At 35.2% G+C, this 25,065-nt stretch overlaps 1 protein-coding gene across 2 annotated transcripts in view; it reads right to left on the reverse strand.

The window, feature by feature from the left end:
* The window catches only part of LOC150097869 (uncharacterized), a 622,248-nt gene that overhangs the window by 305,815 nt on the left and 291,368 nt on the right, over nt 1-25,065 (reverse strand). For both annotated transcript variants that reach the window (XM_090405962.1, XM_090405961.1), the window contains exon 10: nt 21,718-21,764. In XM_090405962.1, coding sequence (XP_090262088.1) covers nt 21,718-21,764 — 47 coding nt within the window. The remainder of the gene's footprint in view (nt 1-21,717; nt 21,765-25,065) is intronic.

Raw genomic sequence — 25,065 nt, forward strand, 5'->3', positions numbered from 1 at the left:
TCGTCTAAAGCACTTTGAACCGTATCAATCCACCTATATCTTGGTCTTCCTCTGGGTCGTTTTGCTGCCAACTTGGCAGAGAATGCTTGTTTTGCTAATCTTTCCTCGCCCATTCTGTTTAAGTGACCTGAATTAGATCTGCTAACGCATTCCTGGATGCTGACAATGTCAAGTTCTTTCCTAATATCCTCGTTTTTAATATGATACTGCCATTGATGCCATCTGTTCACGCCTATAATCTTTCTCAGGACTCTCATATCTGTGGTCTCTAGTCTTTGGTCAAGTGTTTTACTTCTGACCCAGCTCTCAGATCCATAAGTTAAAACTGGTTTGAATACTGTCTTGTATACAGCTAATTTAGTGTTCCAACTAATTTCTCTCTTATTCCATATGAATTTATTCAATTGACTTCCCACCATACCAGCCTTGCTGAATCTGTTGTCTATTTCTATATTTAATTGACCATCTTCAGTAAAAATTGTGCCTAAATAGCTGAAATGTTTTACTTGTTCCACAGGTTCTCCATTCACAACACAGTTGACATTTTCAATGATTCTGCCTATTTTCATTATCTTTGTCTTTTTATTGCTGACCTTCATACCATATCTATTACAACAGCTATTCAATTTAGTCAAAGAAGCTTGGAGACTTGTAGCGGATTTATTTAGAAGTATAACATCATCCGCATAAAGCAAAGAACTGACATTAACATCTCCAATTTTGATATCATGTTTAATACCACTTTCCTTCATAATGTGATCCACATAGATAATGAATAACAGAGGGGATAATGTACATCCTTGTCTCACACCAGATTTAACATTAAACCATCTTCCTGTACTTCCTTCAATTCTAACTGCTGACTTACAACTCAAATAAAGACTAAGTATTGCTTGATATAATGCCCCATTGACACCATATAACTGCAGCGTATTGAATAGTTTCTCTCTTGGCACCTTGTCATATGCCTTTTCCACATCGACAAAACTTAAATACAGATCTTTGTTATATTCCCATGCTTTCTCAACTATTTGTCGTAAAGTTGAGATCTGATCCTGACAGCCTCTATTTGGCCTGAATCCAGCTTGTTCTTCACCAAGCTTTTCTTCCACAATTCTTCTCAACCGTTTCTCAAGTATACTTGCATAGATCTTGCCAGGAACACTCACTAGGGAAATACCTCTAATTCTCACATGCAGTTTTATTTCCCTTTTTATATATGGGTACTATGAGAGCTCTACTCCACTCATCGGGAATTCGTCCCTCTGTCCAGGCTTTTTGAACTATGCAATGCAGTCGCTGTAAGACTCTTATACCACCATACTTCAGTATTTCTGGTCGAATTTCATCTACTCCTTTCCACATTTCAAGCCTTTGATGGCTTTTTCTACTTCAAGTATGGATAGGTATTCCTGACTGCATGCCTGGTCAGTGTTTTTTATCACTGTGCTGTCATCACTGCTTGTTTCATTTAGCAGTTTTTCAAAGTAATTACTCCATACTTCAAGGATATCTTTTTCTCCAGTTTTCATGTCACCTTTATCATCTCTAACTCCTTTTACAGCACTCTTTCCTCCATTCCAAAGCTTCTTCAACAACCTCCAGAATATTTTGCCACCTTCTTGATATTTATTTTCTATATTCTTGCCAAAGTCCTCCCATGACTTTTGTTTAGCTAGTTTTACACAGTTTTTAGCATTCTTGCATTTGTCTCTATATTCTCTAAGAGCACAAGCTGACTTATTTGACAGGAACTTTTGGTATGCTTTCTTCTTTTCCTAAATTTGGGATTTAGCCGATCAAATTGTATTCTTATTGGTTAAACCAAAATATAGAATGATGGTACTTACCAGATTTGATATTTGTGTTACTTACAGGAATTTTATTGTAATTTAAAATATTAAGTTTTGTGTTTTTATGAAGACATTCTCTCTTGTCGCTAACAGAGACAACGTGTCAGCCATTATTTATTTATATCTAACTTCTTGCTTACCAGTTTCATGGAGTGCGCATGCTTGCCGAGAAGCTTGATGTGTGATTGACAGCTGATAAGTTCGGTATTGAAGCAACGGGAGAGTAAACAAGGATGGCGTTCGGAAGGAATTTAGAACACAGGCCAGCAGATATTTAGGTTCGGAAGAACTTAAGTTTTTATGTGACAGTCGGAGGAAAATTAATAGTATATTCAAAAAGGAATCGTGGAACTATGAAGTTTTAATGTGGAATAAGTATGTGGATAAATAAAAGAAAATATTGCTATATGTGTTTTAAACAGAATATTGGAGGAAACACTAATTGAAAGATTTATAGTAGATTCCGAAAAGGGAATCATAGAACTGCAAGTTTTTTTTTTATTGGAAGAGTTAAGACTGTCAATAATCATTTAGTGAATAAAAGAAGAATTTGCTATTTACATTCTAAAGGAATGTTCGAGAAAACTCTGATTAGGAAGTTTCATCTGTATTAAGGACGCCGGATCTAACTATTATTTCTACTGAAGAAAAGAGACAGAATTAAGTCAGAAAGATTTTATGTGTGCTACATGAGTGATGAAAAAGGATCCTGTGTAAATGAAGGATAGAGTCATATATCTTCGGAAAAGGGCCTTGACAGAGAGAGAAATTGGCTATGAACGTTTTGAAAACAAAGTGTTTAGTCTTAAGTGAAAGTTTATTTTAAAAAGGCCTTGGATCCAATTAATTTGTAATTAGTTATGCAATATTTATTTGAAGTGTATATATATTGTTTTTGTTATATTAAATGTATTTATTTTGTATTTTTGGTCTTAAGTCAGTGATTATTTGGATTCTGAAAGAAAGAGTTAAGATCATTGCACCAATTGGAGTAAAACCTTGTGCATATAATAATAAATAGGTACACTCAGAAATAAATTAAAAATAATTGTTAAACAGAGATCATCTCTATGGTAGGATTAAATATTAAGATAATATCTATGAATCCTCTCTATATAAAAATAAACCAATTATTAACAACGTGCTCATTCAGAGTAAGCTTCTTTTATGGTTTCCTCATTCTACACCCTCTGTCCAAAAAGAAACCGAACTTTTCGAAAATAGAAGAAACTGGTAGTGCTACCTGTTAATGAAGGTTGCCACTTTCGACAGAAAGTGGCAACCTTCATTAGTGTTGTGTCAACTGTTTATGACATTTGTTTCATTAGAAGCCAAGTTATAGTGCCAAGAGTGACTGTGTTTTGATGAATGGTCGGAAAATAAGTTTCAAACGGAGAGCTGCGATTGACTTTTGTGTTAAACTTGGTAAAAGGTTTACCAAAACACATCAAATGCTTCAAAAAGCATACGGTGATGAATGCTTATACTATACTCAAGTTTACAAGTGGTTTAAGCGATTTCAAAGTGGTTGTGAGATGCTTCAGGATGACGAAAAGCAGGGCCATCCAAAAACTGCACTGAGTGAGGTTAACATCCAAAAAGTGTGCGATTTCATCAAAGAAAACCCCAAATCGTCTGTGACAGTGATTGAAGATGAACTGGGGATTCCAAAATCAACTGTGCACAACATTTTGACCAAGAGTTTGGGCCTTCGTAAATTGAATTTGCGATTTGTTCCCCACAAGTTGACCGATGACCAAAAAATGTATCGAATGAAACACTGCAAGGACCTCATTAAAACTGCTCATAAGGACTCAAACTTCTTTGAAACGATCGTTACTGGTGAAGAAACATTGTGTTTTGAGTATGAGTCCAAAACAAAGCACCAGAGTGCTGAGTGGAGACCACTAGAAGAGAGGCATCAGGGAAAAAAAAAAAGTCGCTTGGAGAAGTCAAAAGACAATGCTGATTTGTTTAAGAAACAAATCAGCATTGTCTTTGTGGATTTTTGGCCAGGCAGAATGCATGAATTCATTCTGCCTAGCCAAACAGTCAATGTCGAGTTTTATCTAGAAGTTTTGAAGCGATTGATAGTGAGAATTCTTCGTGTACGGAATGAATATCGTGATGCAGTAGCTGGTCACTTTTGCATGATAATGCACCATCTTATCGTTTGAGCATTGTGAGACAGTTTTTGAGCAAAAACCAAATTTGTTTGTTGGATGACTCACCGTATTCAACTGATTTAGCACTCTGTGACTTCTTTCTCTTTCCCTGACTTCATTTGCCGACGAAAGGAAAGCAATACGACACCACTGAAAACGTTTAAGCGGCAGTAACCACAACCCTCAACAGTATCCCAAAATCCGATATAAAAAACTCATTTAACGAATTAATTGACAGTGCCAAACGCTATATTGAAGCTGACGGAGAGTATATTGATTGAAATAAATGATTTGAATAATTATAATTGGGCTGTGTTTTATTTTCTATCAAAAGTTCAGTTACTTTTTGGACGGAGGGTGTAGTATGTGTTTGTAACCTTTTCTATGCTGCTAATCCAAATCATACTTCCTAATTAGAAACCTCTCTTAAACCATTGGTCCCTTGCCCATTTCTTTTCAATATTCCATGTTGTACATTAATGTAAAACAGATACTTCAGGTCATCAGTTGTATTCTTGCATTTATATTGCCTTTTCTGTTAATAAGTATTGTTTCATGCTGAAGCTATTTATATATTTGAATCTCTGTCATGCACATGGACACACACCACACCAGAGAGCCATGTATGATGTAGATGGTATAATAAAACTTTTGAAAAATGAAAACAAAAATTATATAAATAAATAAATTAGTATTTCACAAAGTTCACCTGCTGTTTCTCTGTTGCTCTCTCAAGCTAAGACAGACAACTTTCTTTAAATGTTGATTTTCTACAATCCAACTTTTCACATAATAAAATCATCTCTGTAGATTTAAAAGTTTGCAGCTTGAAACTGTCTTTCCTTTGCAACTTGCAATGATCAAATAAAAATTCTGAAAAATCTGCAATAACCAATGATTTCATACAAAATGTTCACATGCAACAGGACTACTTGCCATGAATGCATCACCAAAATTACCATTACTGGTATGAAAACATTCTTCATTCCACTTTAACTTGGATTAAGGAAGCAAGTACAAGAGGCCAATTGAGAATATTGCAATTATACCATATTTTGATCTAGTATACACTTTTTATTTATTAATATAATCAACGGCTATATTAGCATGTTTTTGTTTAGGAGTGTCCCTTATATTTAATACATTGGCTAACATAACTCAAAAGGGATATATATATATACACATATTAGGGCATTATGGGCGAGTATAGAAGGCAATTATGGCAGAATAAATGTGGAAAAATTATATACATACCTTGATTTTGGTTTAAAAGATGCCTTCTAAATCCAAACTCTTGTTGAAGGGGGGGGGGGGGGGGGAAAGAACATGGGGATGTATTTGAGACATGGGAAATAAGTTTGGGAACTCGGGTTACTATTAATAATGTATATATAAATATATATATATCTATTATTTTGTTGTGGGGAGAGGGGGGAGGGAAGAAAGAAAGGAAAGGGTATCCTTATGTGGAAACTGGGGCAAGGGTTTACGGGGTGTGGACCGTTTCGGTCATCGTCTGACCATCGTCGGAACTTTGTGGGAATGACTGTAGGGCTATGTCAAGGCTGCAAGATGTGTCTTGCAGCCTTGACACATCTTGCAGACATCTTGACACAAACTACTAGCTTGTAGTCCGTATTTTTGAAAATGTATTTGTAAGCCTTGTGTGTGTTTTGAATGTATGGCAATTTGATGACCATACGTGTTGGGAAGTCTGCTTTTGTTGTATTATTGTTAAGACGGGATTTTGCCATATGGTTCGCGTAATTTATTAGATGCGTGGGGTAGTTGCGATTTTTGAAAACCAGTGTTAAATACTTGAGTTCAGTGTTAAGAAAACTGCTGTTGGTGGAGAATTTGTAAGCATTGATAAATTGCGAAAGGATGACAGATTTTTTAACGGAATATGGGTGGTATGAATTGAAATGGAGGTAGTTTCCGACATGTGTGGGTTTGTGAAATATCTTCGTGGCAATTCTGTTATGGCTTCTGATTAATGTAAGATTTGCCATACATCCAAAACACATACAAGGCTTACAAATACATTTTCAAAAATACGGACTACAAGCTAGTATTCACCACTAACCATAAATTAGCAACTCTCCTAAAACCTACTAAATCTCTCACTCATAAAAAATTATTCGAACGCCACAACGTAGTCTACAAATTTCCTTGTCAAAAAGACTGTGACGTCACCTACACGGGCTCTACAATTAGGTCGTTATGGACTAGACTACAAGAGAACGTCAGGGATTGCAATATTCCCATTCCAGAATATCTGAACACGAAAAAACATCGCAACATCAAAAAGAAAAACAAACCACAAAATACAGGGAAGACTGAAATTGCAGCTCACGCCCTTGAACTAAAACACATCCCCCAAATTGACAAAGCCATAATCATTGACAAACAAGAAAACGAAACGATGCTTAGAATATCCGAAACTATTGCCATAAAATGTGATGGTAATTCTATCAACGTCCACCGCCCCTACCTAATTTCCGAATGTTGGACGTTCCAAAACTTACAAATTAAGCTACGCCTCCGGCCATTTAGCGACAACAAATGCCCAAATTTGGCAGACACATTTTGCAGCCTTGACATAGCCCTACAGTCATTCCCACAAAGTTCCGACGATCGAAACGGTCCACACCCCGTAAACCCTTGCCCCAGTTTCCACATAAGGATACCCTTCCCCTTCTTCCTTCCCCCCCCCTCTCCCCACAACAAAATAATATATTATATATACATTATTAATAGTAACCCGGGTTCCCAAACTTATTTCCCATGTCTCAAGTACATCCCCATGTTCTCCCCCCCCCCTTTCAACAAGAGCTTGGATTTAGAAGGCATGTTTTAAACCAAAATTAAGGTATGTATATAAGTTTTCCACATTTATTCTGCCATAATTGCCTTCTATACTCGCCCATAATGCCCTAATATATATATATATATATATATATATATATATATATATATATACCCCTTTTGAGTTATGTTAGCCAATGTATTAAATATAAGGGACACTCCTAAACAAAAACAGGCTAATATATCCGTTAATTATATTAATAATGTTTAGGAGGAGTAGCATGGGAATTTCCCAGAATTTATACTTACTTTTTATTTATTTATTTAACTTGATAGTCATAACTAGCATGTAAATGACTTTGCATTATTCATAAAGAGATGTAATTTCAAAACAGCAATTCATTACCACAGCAAATGAGCAGATTGTGTTTTCAGCATACTATTATTGTTATATATGGCAGATTTAAACCAAAACTGAGTTAACAAATTTTAATGACAATCCCAAACATAGATTTCATTAAAATCTGTCAGGAACACGGTTATTTTAGAATATTATTATAAACTAAAATATTAATAATAACAAAGCAAGAGGATGAGGAATTTATTTATATCACGAGTCCTTGGGAAATTTTTCTACAACCATTTTGTAGAAATAACCATATTACCACAAAATGGTTATGCTCTCTTCACTCTTATCATCCTAATATAACATCCAAATCTTTCTGATACTTTCATTTTTAATATAGTTCTGTCATGTTAACTATGTTCTGTATGCAGTTTTCAAACAATTCTTGAAGTCCTTGAGTTATAATTTTATAACTTTTTGGTCAATTTGGTCAAATGTTTTGTTTCAAATTAAATTCTTACCTATATGTTAAAAACAGAATGAACATCTTATACCTACTTAGATGTTTTACTAATTTTTCTCTCATTCCACATAGTTGTATTTAATTAGCACACAACCACCATACCATTATTTTCTTAAAGCTAATATAATTAATCACTTTTTTTTCCAGTTCAATAATTTTGTTAAATAGCATACAGAACTAAAAGTAACACCCTATTTTCACATCACACACACACAATTTTAAGTGGAAGAAATATGGATGAAGAATGAAGACTGAATTAATTTCCCAAAGCTTAATACAATCATATTTATTAAGATTAGGCTGGCCTTTTTAAATGCTACTGATTCTAAAAAGAGTTGTTCAATGTGTATTTATTTACCTGTGTGTGTGTGTGGGGGGGGTTCTTTAAACTGAGAAAGAAAGGGTCCATTGGACACTGTTATTTTTATTTTTTTTTTCCAGTAGTGAACTGGTTTTTGGGGTGTGTTCTTCCTGATGAGTTGGAGAAAGAAAAGGTTTAATGTGTCTGAATCATGTTGTCAAATAAAGAACACATTGGTATATCTTAACTAAATAGGTTTGAGACTGGCATTATCAAAATCACGTTCTTGAAAATGGACCCTTTCTTTCTCAGTTTAAAGATTCCCCCCCCCCCCCCCTCCACACACACACAGGTAAATAAACATACATAAAATTTTCCACCAGCCTCCTTCTCAACAGTATGAGGTCATCAAAACCCTTGTCAACAGAATCTCCAACCTCTGCTCTGCTCCACCCAAGCTTCCCTTACAGTGGAATTCTCACGTATTTGCTAAACCTACCTGTTCAATAGTCACAATGCAAAAAAAGGTTGACAAATTATATTTCCCTGTTGCTTTCTCACATCAATCAATCTCAACATAAAGACTACAGTAATGCCATTACTATTTCATATATCTGAGGTAAAAGTAGCCAGAACTTAAAAAGAAATCTAATGCCTACACTGCTTTCAAACCTTATGTGAACCTGGCTTCCCTCCTCTCCTAAGGATAACTTTTGTCCCGTCCCCTCTCTATTCCAGGTGTTTACAAAGTTCCTTGTTCTTGCAACTTATCTTATTATAGTCGGACTGGAGATCTGCCTAAAAGAACACAAAAACTCATCACTGCCACAACGATGGGCAGCCAGGTCTGACTGCCCATGCCTGGGATGAGACCTCAGAATCAGATGGAAGAGGACTACCATGCTCCATTGCAGTAAATATAAACTTGAAAGACTCTTTTCAGCATCAGTAGCAGATTTAAAAAACCAACCTAATCTTAATGAATATGGTTGTATTAAACTTAATGAGCTTTGGGAAAGTTTAATTCTTAGGCCTCCTGCTCAACATCTACAGTTAGCCAACAGCACACATAGAGGACGCCTTCATAGGACTTCAAGCCTTTGTCTATTCTAATTTCATTTCTTCCACTTATTGTTTCTTGTGTGTTTTATTACAATTTTAATATTGTATTCCTGACGATCTCTCAGTGACTGAGATGAAATAATGGAACGATTAAACCTGCTGTTTAATTATAATTAAACAGCAGGTTTAATGCTATAATTATTTCTATTTAGTGATATAATTATTTCATTAAGGTGTAACATAAGTTTACATTATCATTAACTTCCTATCAACAATTTTCATACAAATAAGTCTTATTTCTTATTTATTTTTATATCAGCCTTACACATGAGGTCCAAGTCCTATGACACAAGAGTATCATATGTGGGTATCTGGTAAAACAGAAGAGAGGAATTTCATTGTGTTTTTTGAAACTCTGAAGGTTGTATTCACTGGCAAAGACTATTCCAGTGACTACAACAAATCCTCTGTCTTCAAATATGAAGACAGAGGACGAGAAGTGGGTTTAATGAGTTTGGAAATGAACTGTATATGGGTGTTGATTGGCAGCTGCTTGTGTTCATACATGAGTACAGGAAAGTGGAGGAATCATAGCGAGTTTAGAGGACAATGTCCATAGAAATACCTACAGAAGATACATAATGCAACAACAGAGCACCAATAGTAAAGTAACTGAAGAGAGTCAGTAAGCAAGGGTTTATCAATGAAGTGGGAGAGAAGTAACATTTGGGATGAAAAAGCATACTAAGTTTTTTTGGAGGCTTAAGAAGCTATGAACCTGATGTTAAATTAAAGATGTCAAGAAATTATATTCTTCTTTAATCCTTTATCCAAGTAAGAACACAAAGTTTGTGCACCTTCATGAATTGGCTACTTCTTTATAAAGGTTAATGACTTCACATTAATTTGCCTTAGCATCCCTTAATGCAAAGCACATATCCTTTGGGTGTGCATAATGATGTGCATTATGGGAAGGGCCACTAGTCAGACTGGTTTTGACCTCTATTGAGGTCTCATCAGTGAGAGAGCCAGATCCAGGTTATCAAGGTTAAAGTAATGCAGAAGTCATATTTCCCATATATACAAGTAGTGAAAAAGTGTCACACCTTATTATTGAAATACTCTGGATTAGAGCTAGTGCTGAAAGTTTTTTCACCTGGTTATAAATTATATTAAAGATATTAGCCTCTATATATTAGTAGCCTAGTTGTAAAGATACATCACAAGCAAACTTCGTTTGGTTACACTTGGATCAAGGATGAAAGAAGAATACAAAAAAGATATCAAGGCTGCTGAGGATTTCTCTCATGTCCTTCTGGCAAAATTTCAGAGTAGGCATACTGAGGATAGTTTCTGCAATGGCAGGAGGAGTTCTGCCTTAGTCATCTATGCAAGAGTTGGAAGAAAAAAAACTGATGCCAAGAGGTCTGCCATATCTTTGGGGAATATTACCATTGTGCTATCAGGATATGGGAGAGTTGAAAACATGGAAGGACAGATGTTGCATCCCACAGCCATGGCAAACGACTAGCAGGCACAACTGGCATTAGGACAGGAGCCAGGCTTAGTGCATTTGGCCCCTACCAACTCTGCTTTGCAATTTTTGATTTTTTTTCCCAGTTGTTACAAGCTGTAATGTAAACTGAATGAAATACTGGAGTTTTTGACTAGGAACCATTGGGCATATGCTGAATTTTTGGTTTGGACTGTTTGCCATCAATTGTTGGAGAACCAGGGTTTGGATAAAGGATGAGGAGTTCAGTGTGTAACAAAAGCACTCATCCCAGTGAGATTAATTTCTGTTATTAGATCAGAGCAAATACTATAATCAGAAGATTGGAAGCAAGAAACAGACCATGGAAAAGAGGCATAAAAGTCCCAAAGGTCATTTCAAATGACATGGTACAACAAGGTACAAGTCTGTGAATGACCTGGAGAAGGCCGATCTGTAACTAAGGTGACATGGACACAGTTATGGCCAAACTTACCAAGAGGAGATCTAACATCAAGGTCTAATGCAAATGAAGAGGATTATCTGGAATTCTAGTGAATTCATGGACAATTTGTAGTAAATTATTGCTGATAGCAAACAGTTCAGCTTCTTTACCCACTTGGTCTGTGAAATTGGAGAAGGGAAGTCGGTCAGAACTGTGAATGTCGAAATCACACACTGTTGGGGATAGTCAGATTGCATATGATCGACTTTCAGAGATAGGGAGTCAAAAAAGTCGGTTAAATCGTTGCAGTTTAAAGGCAGCAAATGAAGACAATAAAGTAAGATAAGGAGATTCTAAGCTAGAGCAGATCATATAAAGGTGATTCCAGATCCAATAACCTTTAGCATTGGATAGCAGACTTGACAAAAGCACAGGTCCCACCTTTCTTCAGAAAGATATCATCGGAAATGTAACGAGGACAGTTGAAGTGAGATGTAGTTGTAGTTCAGTGATATATAGGGTTTGGATGACTGTATGTGGCAGTGCACGACACTGGTACTGGAATGAAGACCTCTGATTTTATTGTAGTCAGTTTCAAAATTTTCTTTTTTCTGGAAAATGGCAGTGACTTTTTTAATGGCAGTGACTGGAATTTTTTATTTATTTTTTTATTGTTGATCATGGTTCACGAGCAGAGAAAGAACAGTAAATTTAAAGAGTAGAGGACATGCAGCATGGTGTGAAGAACTCAACGGTCATCACTCCCTATATCTAATACATTCATACCAAAGTCTTCATATGACATTTTTATTTAGCTACTTTTAAACACATCTTAGCTTTTTTACATTTTTCTCTATGATCTTCAAGGACACTTGCTGACTTACTACTAGGAACTTTCAATATTCTTTCTTCTACTTCTTTACCATGACTGTCTCTAACTTATAGAGTTCACTATGAATTTCATATTTTTCTATCTTTGCAAACAATTCCACCACATATTCATATTTGTAATCATATTTCAGATATTCCTCAAGATCATTTAAACTTTATAGTGTTCTGATGATTTGGACTGAGATCTTCAATGGCTAGTGCCTTAAACATCAGTATTCCAGTCAACCTTATGTGAAGTGAAAATTATTCATCATCATCAATTTCGTGACATGTACCCTTAAGGGATGTACATGACATGATAGTACTACATGAAAAATTTACATCATTACTAACTTCCTATCCACAATTTTCCTCCAAATCAGTCTGTTAATTGTAACTCCAACATTATCAGATCTTACATTTCTATCGTCTAAGGCACTTTGTACCGTATCAATCAACCTATATCATGGTCTTCCTCTGGGTCGTTTTACTGCAAACCACTGCATCATTTTACTCGCCCATTCTGTTCAAGTGGCCATACCACCTGAGATTAGCTCTGCTAACGCATTCCTGGGTTGCTGACGATGTCAAGTTCTTTCCTAATATCCTCATTTTTAATATGCTATTGCCATTGATGCCATCTGTTCATGCCTCTAATCTTTCTCAGGACTCTCATATCTGCGGTCTCTAGTCTTTGGTCAAGTGTTTCACTTCTGACCCAACTCTCGGATCCATAAGTTAAAACTGATTTGAACACTGTCTTGTATACAGCTAATTTAGTGTTCTGACTAATTTCTCTCTTATTCAATATGAATTTATTCAACTGACTTCCCACCATACGGGCTTTGTTCATTCTGTTGTCTATTTCCATATTTAATTTACCATCTTCAGCAAAATCGTGCCTAAGTAACTGAAATGTTTTACTTGTTCCACAGGTTCCTCGTTCACAACACAGTTGACATTTTCAACAATTCTACCTATTTTCATTGTCTTTGTCTTTTTAATGCTGACCTCCATATCATATCTATTACAACAGTTATTCAATTTAGTCAGAGAATCTTGCAGACTTGTAGCTTATTTATTTAGAAGTATATAACATCTTCTGCATAAAGCAAAGGGCTGACATTAACATCTCCAATTTTGATATCATTTTAATACAACTTCATAATGTGATCCATATAGAAAATGAATAACAGAGGGGATAATGTACATCCTTGTCTCACACCAGATTTCACATTAAACCATCTTCCTGTATTTCCTTCAATTCTAACTGCTGACTTGCAACTCAAATAAGGAAATATTGCTTGATATAATGCCCCATTGACACCATATAACTGTAGCGTATTGAATAGCTTCTCTCTTGGCACCTTGTCATATGCCTTTTCTAGATCGACAAAACTTAAATACAGATCTTTGTTATATTCCCATGCTTTCTCAACTATTTGTCGTAAAGTGAAGATCTGATCCTCACAGCCTCTACTGGACCTAAATCCAGCATGTTCTTCACCAAGCTTTTCTTCCACAATTCATCTCAACCGTTTCACAAGTATACTCGCATAGATCTTGCTATAGTTTCTCAAGTATACTTGCATAGATCATGAACTTGCATAGTAGGGAAATACTTCTGTAATTCTCACATTCAGTTTTATTTTCCTTTTTATATATGGGTACTATTAGAGCTCTACTCTAATCATCGGGAATTCATTCCTCTGTCCAGGCTTTCTGAACTATGCAGTACAGCCATTGTAAGACTCTTATACCACCATACTTTAGCATTTCTGGTCGAATATCATCTACTCCAGCTGCCTTTCCACATTTCTATCCTTTGATGGCTTTTTCTACTTCAAGTATGGATATGTATTCCTGACTGCATGCATGGTCAGTGTTTTTTACACTGTGTTATCATCACTGTTTGTTTCTTTTGGCAGTTTTTCAAAGTAATTATTCCATACTTCAAGGATATCTTTTTTCTCCTGTTTTCATGTCACCTTTATCATCTCTAACCCCTTTTACAGCACTCTTTCCTCCATTTCTAAGCTTCTTCAACAACCTCAAGAATATCTTACCACCTTCTTGATATTATTTTTTTTTCTTACCAAAGTCCTCCCATGACTTTTGTTTAGCTAGTTTTACAGTGTTTCGCTTTCTTACATTTGTCTCTATATTCTCTAAGAGCACAAACTGACTTATCTGCCAGGAACTCTTGATATGCTTTCTTCTTTTCTTTCACTGCCTCTTTAACTTCCCATGTCCACCATGGAGTTCTGATTTTTCTATCCTTGCAGACAACCTCACCACATGCCTCTCTGGCTGAATCAATCAGGGTTTTCTTCAAGGCTTGCCACTGAATCTGCAAGGTTTGGTTCCTGTTCTCAAACTCTTTCATTTTTTCTTCAATAATCTTTGTGTATTTTAGTCTACAGTTCACATATGAGAGCTTCTCAATGTTTATTTGCTTTAAAACTTTCTTACATGTTATTCTTTTCAATATGAAATTCAATTTTATTCTGCTCAAGACTAAATAGTGATCGCTTGCAATTTCAAATCCTCTGTACACTCTGGTGTCCTGCACCAGGGAAAAAACATCACTATCAACAATAACATAGTCAATGAGACTTTTTTTATTCCTTGCCTCTTCTCTCCATGTGAGTTTGTGGACATTTTTATGTTGGAACAGGGTGTTAGTAATAACCAGTCCATGTCCTGAGCAGAAATCCAACAGGTATTTGCCATTATTATTAGCTTTGCTCTTTTCTCCAAATTTTTCCAAAATATTTTTGTATGTCTGACAATCATTTCCTACACTGCTATTTAGATCCCCAACAAGGACCAACTTTTCCTTTTTCATTGTATGAGTTGCTTTTTCTAAAGCATCAAAACATTCCTCCACTTCTACCTTCATAGGCATAAATAAGTCTCATTGTTCAATTCCCCATTCTGATATTTGCCCACATCACTCTACTTCAGACTGCCTGCCATTCAAGAAGATTAGCCTCGTATTTTGTGTTGAATACTATGGCTACTCCTTCTTTTCCTTGATTGTCATTGCTTGAATATAACATTTTGTATTTATTGCTCAGAAAGATCTCACCAGTTTTGGTCTTTTTTTTTTGTTTCAGTCACACCTATTATGTCGATCTGGTACTTATCTAATTCCTCAGCTAGTTCTATTTCTTTGCCATTCAGGCTTCTTACGTTGATAGTACCGATCTTTAACTCTGGTGATGTTGAGTTGGGGTGTGTTTAAATTTGTACCAGTAGCTGACTTTTCGCTGTTTGCCCTGGTTCCCTGGTGAAAACAACGGGGGCCTTGTTTAATCGGGCTACGCCCCAGCTGGCATGAAATTTTGTCATGTTGTACCATCATTTTCTATATTGGTTTAAGCCAATAAGAATACAATTTGGTCAGCTAAATCTCAAATTGTCAGCCCATACTCGTTCGTTCAGTATCCAGGTAGATACCCAACAGGGTGCACCACGAGAAGGTGAGGATTGGACATTAGGTCAGTAGCCCTGGTCGGTTCTCAGAATTCCTTTCAAGGCTACGTGGAGGTCTCCTCTCAATTATACAGCTTGACACTTAGGCACCCCGAAAATAATTTAGTAAATTTTAATACTACCTAACAAGAAAGATAATTCTTCATTTTTTCTCACTTTTGAAAACATCCCATTTGCAAAAGAAGATCAGTTTTTTCCCTGGCTGACTTTCATGCCCGGTCTGTCATGGCATATCACATCATGTCATAGCATCTGCAGCCTCAACTAAAGTTTGATTCCCCCCCCCCCCCCCCCCAAAAAAAAAAAACATTATTTCTGTTCTGCTGAACTTCTAACACTTTGTGAATCCCAAATCTGCCATATCTTGGAATACTGCTTTCACATGTGATGTAACACACCAAAAACTTTCTTCAGAATGCTTGATTATATCCAGAAGAAAATTATTTGCTTAATAGAAAACCTATCTCTAAATGACTCCTTCCAATGCTTTCCTATAGTGCACTTGCTGTATTGTCTTTCCTATAGATATTTCCATGAACACTACTCCATGAATTGGCATCACCTTTCCTACTTTCCTCTTATCTTGTACATATACATATAAGGACAGTTGCTGGTCAACATCAATAATAGCATTAAACTCCAATCTCACTGAGCCAACTTATTATTTTCTTACTACATTCCATGTCTTATCACAGTGTCTTATCAGTACCATTTTCTTCAATAAATGTCAAATCTTTGAAAAAACACATTAACAGATTGAGAAAGTGATCTTTGAGACCCCCCCCTCCACCCTTTGTGTATGGTTGACATCAAGGATTGGTTTCTATTCAGAAACTTTAATTTTTTTTTTCTTGAATAATATTTGTATAGTTGAGTCTACAGTATATCCCTGAAAACTTCTGAACTAAGATTCTTTTTAAAACTTTTGTACATATGACAAAATTTATTTTATCAATTATTACCTCAGAACTAAGTGATGATCACTTCCTATTTCAAATCCCCTGTACATACTTGTATCCAGCACCAGCATGAAAATATCACTATCAACAATAACAGAGACTTTGTTTTTTGTGTCCTCTCTCCAAGTGAATTTGTGCACATTTTTATGTTGGAACATAGTATTAGTAATGACAAGTCCACATCCCAAACTGAAATTTAGCAAGTATTTGTTGTTATATTATTAGCTTTGCTCTTTTCTCCAAAATTCCCATTAACATTTCTGTATATCAGGTATTCATTTCCTACTATGTTGTTTAGTTCTTCAAAAAGAACCAACTTCTCCTTTTCTTTATATCAGTTCTGTTCTTTAATGACTCAAAAAATTTCTCTACTTCTTCCTTAACAGAACCTTCAGGGAACAATAAGCACAAATATGTTTGATGTTTGCCTACATAACTCTACTTGAAATTGCATGCTATTCAACATTATCTTTATGTCTAATGTTGCTGCTATCTTTCTCTGATCAATGCTGACTTAACAACTTGTAGTTATTATTTGGAAGAAGCTCACCAGTTTTTGTCTTTGTTTCGGTGACAACTATGTTTCTGTGTACTTCTCGAATTCTTCTGCCTGTTCTACTACTTTTCAGTTGATAGTTCTTTGGCTAAAGCAGCGGGAGCTATTTGATATTAGGTTTTTTTCCAGTGACTGACATTTCCATGTATGACCTGGTTCCCTGACTAAAATAGTGGGGACCTTAAACAACCAGTCAACTCACCATTTAGCATTTCATTAGGTTGTACCATCATTTTTATTTGTTTTAGTCCAACAGAGATTACATAGGGATGCTTAAGGGTCCAAGCTATAACTGAGAGGAGACCTCCACATAGCCTTTAAAGGAATGTGGAGAACTGACCAAGGCTTCTGACCTAATGTCCAATCCTCACCTTCTTGTGGTGTACCCTGTTAGGTATCTACCTGGATAGTGAACGAACGAGGATGTGCTGGCAATTTGGATAAGGCATTTTATAATTCCTGTTTTTTGACATGGATGATGGGCTGATTCTTTAAGAATATAACGACCTGTGAACGTTGGTTTCCCGTATACCATAGTTGTAAGAATATTTGAAGGTGACCGGATGAAGAGAACGTCTAAAAAAGATAACTGGTTGTTTTCTTCTATTTCCATAGTAAACTTTATATGATGATGCAATGAATTAATACTGTTTAAAAAAGAAGGTAAAGAGTTTTTGCTGTGAGGCCAAATAGTAAAGATGTCATCTATATATCTTATCCAAAAAGATGGTTGAGGGAAAATAGATTAGAAGAGAACTTTTTCTAAATGTTCTAAATAAAAGTTGGCTAAAGCAGGGGAGAGAGGACTTTTTCCATGGCTGTTCCTTCTACTTGGCTGTAAAATTCACAGTCATTCATTACTATTCATTCATACCATTCACAGTCATCACATTTCTGATCTGCGCACCTATATTTCCACAAATTTGGATCCACAACTTTCTCACATAGTTCTAAATGTGGCTAAATGTTCTACTCAACCTGCTTATAATAAACTAAGTCAACAACTTAACCATAAATATGAAGCTCTTTCGTCTAGACAATCCAAGCCCTTCATAACTCCAGATAATTGGATTGTCAATATATCTGGACGTCCTTTGACTGAAAGCGAAACCCTCATCCTGTCAAAAGGACATGATTTTTCTATTGTTCCTAATACGATACCATAGATTTCCTAGTTAACATTGAACAGAATCTTAATCATCTAACTAGTGATAAAGCTAATGCTCTTCGCCTAGAAGTCACTTCTTCTCTACTTAAGGGCAAACTTCCTCCTTCCAACATATCTCCTTCTGAAATAAAATCTTTACAGTCTTTGAGAAAAAATAATCACCTCATTATCACCAAAGCTGACAAAGGAAAAGCAACAGTAGTTATGGAGTCAGCAAATTACAGAAGAAAACTTTCTCTTTTGCTTCGAGATCGCTCCACATATCAAGAAAGTGATTATAATCCAACCAACAGACAACTAAAGAAATTAAATTCTCTCTTAGATGAAATCATCAGTTTAGATAAAGACACAATTGAAAGACTTAAAACTCGTTTTGCAAGACCTCCTAGATTTTATGGTCTTCCAAAAATCCATAAGATTGACTATCCTCTTCGTCCAATAGTAGATTGTATTCAATCTCCTACTTACCGTATAGCCAAATATCTAGCTAAATTATTGAAATCTTACATTGGCAACGCTAATTTTTTTTTTTTAAAAGACTCCTCAGATTTCTTAGAAAAATTAAAAAATGTCTCATTACAACCTAGAGATCTTATGGTTAGCTTTGATATAGAATCTTTATATACCAATGTACCTCTCAAGGAAACTTTAAAATTACTTGCTGACATCTTTCCTGAAGACATTATAAAAACTATTCGATTTCGTAATACATTCTGGATATTTCGTATGTCAAAATAAATTTTACAGCCAAGTAGAAGGAACGGCCATGGGAAGTCCTCTTTCCCCTGCTTTAGCCAACTTTTATTTAGAAAAAGTTCTCTTCTCATCTATTTTCCCTCAACCATCTTTTTGGGTAAGATATATAGATGACATCTTTACTATTTGGCCTCACAGCAAAAACTCTTTACCTTCTTTTTTAAACAGTATTAATTCATTGCATCATCATATAAAGTTTACTATGGAAATAGAAGAAAACAACCAGTTATCTTTTTTAGACGTTCTCCTCATCCGGTCACCTTCAGATATTCTTACAACTACAGTATACAGGAAACCAACGTTCACAGGTCGTTATATTCTTAAAGAATCAGCCCGTCATCCATGTCAAAAAACAGGAATTATAAAATGCCTCATCAGAAGAGCCAAAACAAATGGTTCTACTTTTGATTATCTACAGAAAGAACTTTCTACTATCCAATAACACATGAAATTCAAGGGCTTTTCTGAAAAAAGTACTCATCTTCTCAATTCTTATAATCCTCCACAAAACAACAAAGTTTCAATACGTCGAATGCCTGTTCCTTATATCTCCGGTATTTCAGAACCTATCGCAAGAATTTTAAAGAAATATGATTTAACAGCTACGTATTCATCTATTAACAAATTGTCTTCTCATTTTCCTTCTCCTCAACTTTATCTCTTCCTAGAGTTTATAAAATTCCTTGCAACAGTGATCTCTCCTATCCTATTTTGGACAGACTGGATGTTCTCTTGAAAAAAGAATCCAAGAACATCAATCTTCCATTCTTCACAACAAACCTGAAAAGTCTGGATTGGCTCAACACGGGATTGAAACTGACCACATCATCTTTTGGTCCAGGACTCGCCTCTTACATAGATCCCGTTATAGGTTCGAATGTTTGTTCAAGGAAAGTGTGGAGGCCTTGCTCCATCGTCCCAACCTGAATCGTAATGACTGTATATCTATATCAAAAATCTGGGAAAGTCTAATCAAGATTACTCATTAATTTTTTTTTTCTTAATCGTGTCTCCACTTCAAAATATTCCGTTTCATACTTAGTGATATAACATCACGCGGCATGTTCTATTTTTAATGATCTATTGTTAGTATTCTAGCTTGTATTTTTTTTAAAACTGTTCTTGTAATACCACTGAGGATGGTCTGCTATTTCCAGACCAAAATATTTAGTTAATTAAATATCTTTCTTGTATTTACGTGCATATATCATTCAGAGTAGGAAATGATTGTCAGTCATACAAAAATATTTTGGGAAAATTTGGTGAAAAGAGCAAAGCTAATAATAATGGCAAATATCTGTTGGATTTCTGCTCAGGACATGGACTGGTTATTACTAACACCATGTTCCAACATAAAAATGTGCACAAATTCACATGGAGAGAAGAGGCAAGGAATAAGAAAAATCTCATTAACTATATTATTGTTGATAGTGATGTTTTCTCTCTGGTGCAGGACACTAGAGTGTACAGAGAATTTGAAACTGGAAGTGATCACCATTTAGACTTAAGCAGGATAAAATTGAATCTCATATTGAAAAGAAGTATATGTAAGAAAGTTTTAAAATGAATAAAAGTTGAGCAGCTCTCAGATGTCAACCTTAGACTAAAATATACAAACATTATTCAAGAAAAAATGAAAGAGTTTGAGAACAGGAATCAAACCTTGGAGATTCCGTGGCAAGCTCTGAAGAAAACACTGATTGATTCAGCCAGAGAGGCATGCAGTGAGGTTGTCTGCAAGGATAGAAAAATCAGAACTCCCTAGTGGACACATGAAGTTAAAGAGACAGCATAGGAAAAGAAGGAAGCATATCAAAAGTTCCTGGCAAATAAATCAGCTTTTGCTCTTAGAGAATACAGAGATAAATGTAAGAAAGCTAAACACTGCATAAAAGTAGCTAAACAAAAATCATGGGAAGACTTTGGTAAGAACATAGAAAATAAATATCAAGAAGGTGGCAAGATATTCTGGAGGTTGTTAAAGAAGCTCAGAAATGGAGGAAAGAGTGCAGTAAAAGGAATTGGAGATGACAAAGGTGATATGAAAACTGGAGAAAAAGATATCCTTGAAGTATGGAGTAATTACTTCGAAAAATTGCTAAATGAAACTAGCAGTGATGACAGCACAGTGATAAAAAACACTTACCAGGCATGCAAATCAGGAATACAAATCCATGCTTGAAGTAGATGATATTAGAAATGCTCAACTCTCAGAAATCATGGTTTTTCATCCCATAAACTCAAGAAAATCAATCTTAGAACCCCACTGTTTCAGACAATAAATATTGTGCTCTAATTGTCTGAAAGTGATTGCACTTGTTTGTCTTCCTCTTCAAACAAATGCCAGTCTCTCACTGCTTAAAATTAGTGATAGTCTGGGGACAGCTATCTCTGACTGGCTACTCATGGAGACTGAGCTATCCACTGAGGTTCCAAAAAGTTACATAGGGCTAAAATGGCCTCATCTACTCCCTATAAGGAAATAAAAGGTATTGCAATTTTTAAAAAAAATAAAATAATCACTGTTGAAGATGACTCCAGTGCTCCAGATTTTTCACCAGGATTTGTCAATGGGAACAAGATTTCTTACTAGTTACTACAGCATTCTTAGTAAATCGAGTACCACTACCAAATTGCACAGTACAGAATATAGCACTCAAGCTTAACCTAATTAGGTTGAAAGAGACAAACTCAGAATTATGTAACAACATTCACAATAATGAATAGACAGCTGCCTTTAGAAGAATGAACACTGTAATACAGAAATTTCTACTTACATCAGTTACAAAGCTGACAATTACATAAATGACTGCTACAGCAACTGACTTTAATTAATCAGTGTGAAATTTAATTAAGTATCATTTAAAACTATTTTAATATAGAAATATTTTTAATTCAGTGAAATATATTCTTACTTTTCAGTTATCTCTGCATGTAATGGTCCATTAGAAGTTTCTTTAATCTGAAAAGGAAGAGAAGGGAGTGGGTGGGCACACACACACATATATATATATATATATATATATATATATATATATATATACACACACACACACACACACACACATATATATATATATATATATACACACACACACACACACACACACACACATATATATATATATATATATATATATAGCGAGAGAGAGAGAAAGAGAGAATTTTAATAAAGTAATCCTTTTTATATTGGCTTTAGCATAATATTTATTTATATAAAGGATAGACTCTGCATAAAGAAAGTATTTCCTTAATTAGAGTATTTCTTCACATAATGCACAGGTAATAATTCCAAAATAAAATTTAAATACTACATTAAAAATCATAAATAATGTGACCTAATCCAAACAGGAAAGGACATGAACTAAGCAAGAGATAAACAGTTATAAACTGAAAAACAACTCATATTATAAAGTGATGTATGGCAAAACTGAGTTCACCACCATTTAACATGTACATTAATGATACTGGGCAGGGTGTTATGAGTGATATTCAGTTATTTGCTAATAGTACAAAATTAGAAAAAGTGATAATGTATGTAGCTGATTACAGCATCTCTATAGGGGCCTGATTTAAACAGTTTGATTATATGGATAAATGTTATTTTCCCATATAAACAAACTGTTCAAATCAGTTCAAAGTTGTCACATATCACAGACAAAGTATTTTATTAATGGAAATTTGTTGAAAGGGATCATAACAGATATTTAAGGGTTATTGTGGACAGTGAATTAAAATTTGTTGTGTTCACAACAAAACTCCTATCCTCTATATTAGATGCATCTAAAAGGATAGCTGGAATTCTTCATAACTCCCATGGAACTTCAAACCCAAGAAAGTGACCTTTATTCATTTACCCAAGGGATCAGCTTCATCATCTTGCTCTATTATATAGTGAAACCTGTGAAGTATTCATAACTAAAAAATTCACACGTATACCATAGTAATTAAAATTTAATAATGTGTAGATATTTCATCTTAAGTATCTTCAGACATCATCAACATGCTCACATTGGAATCCCTCTATGCGTACAGTAGCATGTTTGAGGACTAAAATATTCGGCTGTAATTAAATTAAAATATATCGATTAAATTTATTTTATACAATTGAGAATACTTTCTTAGACCTTTGGGATAGTGGGACAGTCATTAAGGTTAAGATTGGATCTGTGATGTAAGGTCATTCAGCACGTTCTTTATTGTAAACGATCATGTTTATATAAGGATCTATGTAGCAGCTTGGTGTTTTTCCATCGGATCCTATGGTTAGGCTTTTCAACTCCATGTTGAGCGAAGCCAGATTTGTGCAGTTTGGTCAGACGGATGTGGTCTTGGTGTTCAGAGATGCATTTACTTATAGATCTTCATTATAGATTTGATCAAACTGCACAAATCTGGCCTTGCTCAACATGGAGTTGAAAATCCTACCCATAGGATCCAGTGGAAAAACACCAAGCTGATACATAAATCCTTATATAAACATGAGCATTTAGACAAAAAAAAGTGCTGAAGCCTTACGTCACAGACCCAATCTTAACCATAATGACTGTCTCACTATCCCAAAGGTCTGAGAAATTATTATCCTCAAATGTATAAAATAAATTTGAGATATATTTTAATTTTATTTAATTACAGTCAAATATTTTAGTCCTCAAACATGCTACTGTATGCATAGAGGGATTCCAATGTAAGCATGTGCACTAACTGTTCCTTTGAATGTAATTCCTAGTATTGTTTGTAATAATTGTACTGATGATGCCTTAAGACGAAATATCTACATATTATTAAAATTTAATACTGTGCTATACATGTGAATTTTTAGTCATCATCTTGCACATCTGAGTAAGGTTCCTTGTGCCTGCAAATTAGCTACTCTGGACAGACCAGTAAATCTGTTAACATCCCTGCAGAACATAAAAAGTACATTCCCAATCATCCATAGTAGGCCAGGAAGGACTGTCAGACCATGCTCTCAATTCTCTTCCATACAAGACTCAATGGAAGAAGACAAACCTGTGTCACTTAGAAGTCACTACAGTTTGAGAGAATATTTTTAGAATCCAACTTATTTGTTAAATCCAAACTGGATTTCCACCATCTTCAAACTACATGGTGGTTCTCAAGCAATAATAATAATATTTTCTGGAGTGGTTGAGGTGGTTGAGAGTGCTTCATTTGTGAATGAGTTTAAGGATAGATGTGATAGGTATTGCATGAATAATGGCTAGTGTCAACAGTGTCTTCCACAATGAGTCTTCTGACTACATACAAACGCCTGTTGTAATAATAATAATTTCACATTGTTTTATTCCATTTTCAATATAGGTACTGTAATAGCACTATTTCAATTATCTGGAGTTCAATTTTGTGATCAAGCTTTCTGAATAATGTGCAGCAGGTATCTCCATATTTGGGCATTCCTGGTCAAATATTATCTACTACAACTTCATTCTACACTTGTTTCTAATGGTTTTCTTCCCTCAGTTAGTACTATATCTATCCTCTTGGATATGTATTTTCTTATGACTGTTTTATTATTAGTTATGTGATTTAAGAATTGATCCAAGTAATTACTCCAGACATCCAGAACATCTTTATTATCAGATTTTATATCATCTTAATGATGTTGATATATTCTGAAGTACTATTTTCTGCATTTCTTCATAAGCCTTCAATTTTCTTTCCCACCTTCATGGCATTTAACTTTTAGATTTTTCCCAATATCTGCCCATTATTTCCATTATTAACTACATAGCTCAGTTGGTATTGACGAAGCCCTTTAGTCAGAAAGACCTGGATTTGATTCCCGTCCATGACGTGAGGAGACTTTATCTGGTCTCTTTTGGCTAAAGGTGAGTTAACCAGTTTCGTATGGAGGTGGAGGGTTTTTCCCCCAGTAACTCAGGTTTTTCATCCCTCAAAACAGATAAACTGGTCCTGTGAACACACATGGCTACAGTCATAAATATACTTATGGCAAGGAAGGCAACGGGAAACCAGCTTGCTTCATACCCCTGGTATCGTAAATCAGATGCATCCCTTACAAAGAGGAGGCCACAGGATTAGATTAGATTTCTAGACAACTACGATTACACATAACTAAGCTTACCCTGCATTGTTTCTATATTTTCTGAACCTATCAACCAACTATCATACAAGGTGGAATGCACTGGTTTTCATCTGATCAAAGAGGTTAATCAGTCTTCGACTCAGTCAGTATGTGCAAGGATAGTGGAGTGGTAGAATTGTACTTTCAATTCAAG

This window comes from Typopeltis vanoorti, chromosome 16 (genome assembly GCF_054136105.1).
Source record: "Typopeltis vanoorti isolate ZY-2024b chromosome 16, IOZ_Tvanoo_1.0, whole genome shotgun sequence".
NCBI classification, from domain to species: Eukaryota; Metazoa; Arthropoda; class Arachnida; order Uropygi; family Thelyphonidae; genus Typopeltis; species Typopeltis vanoorti.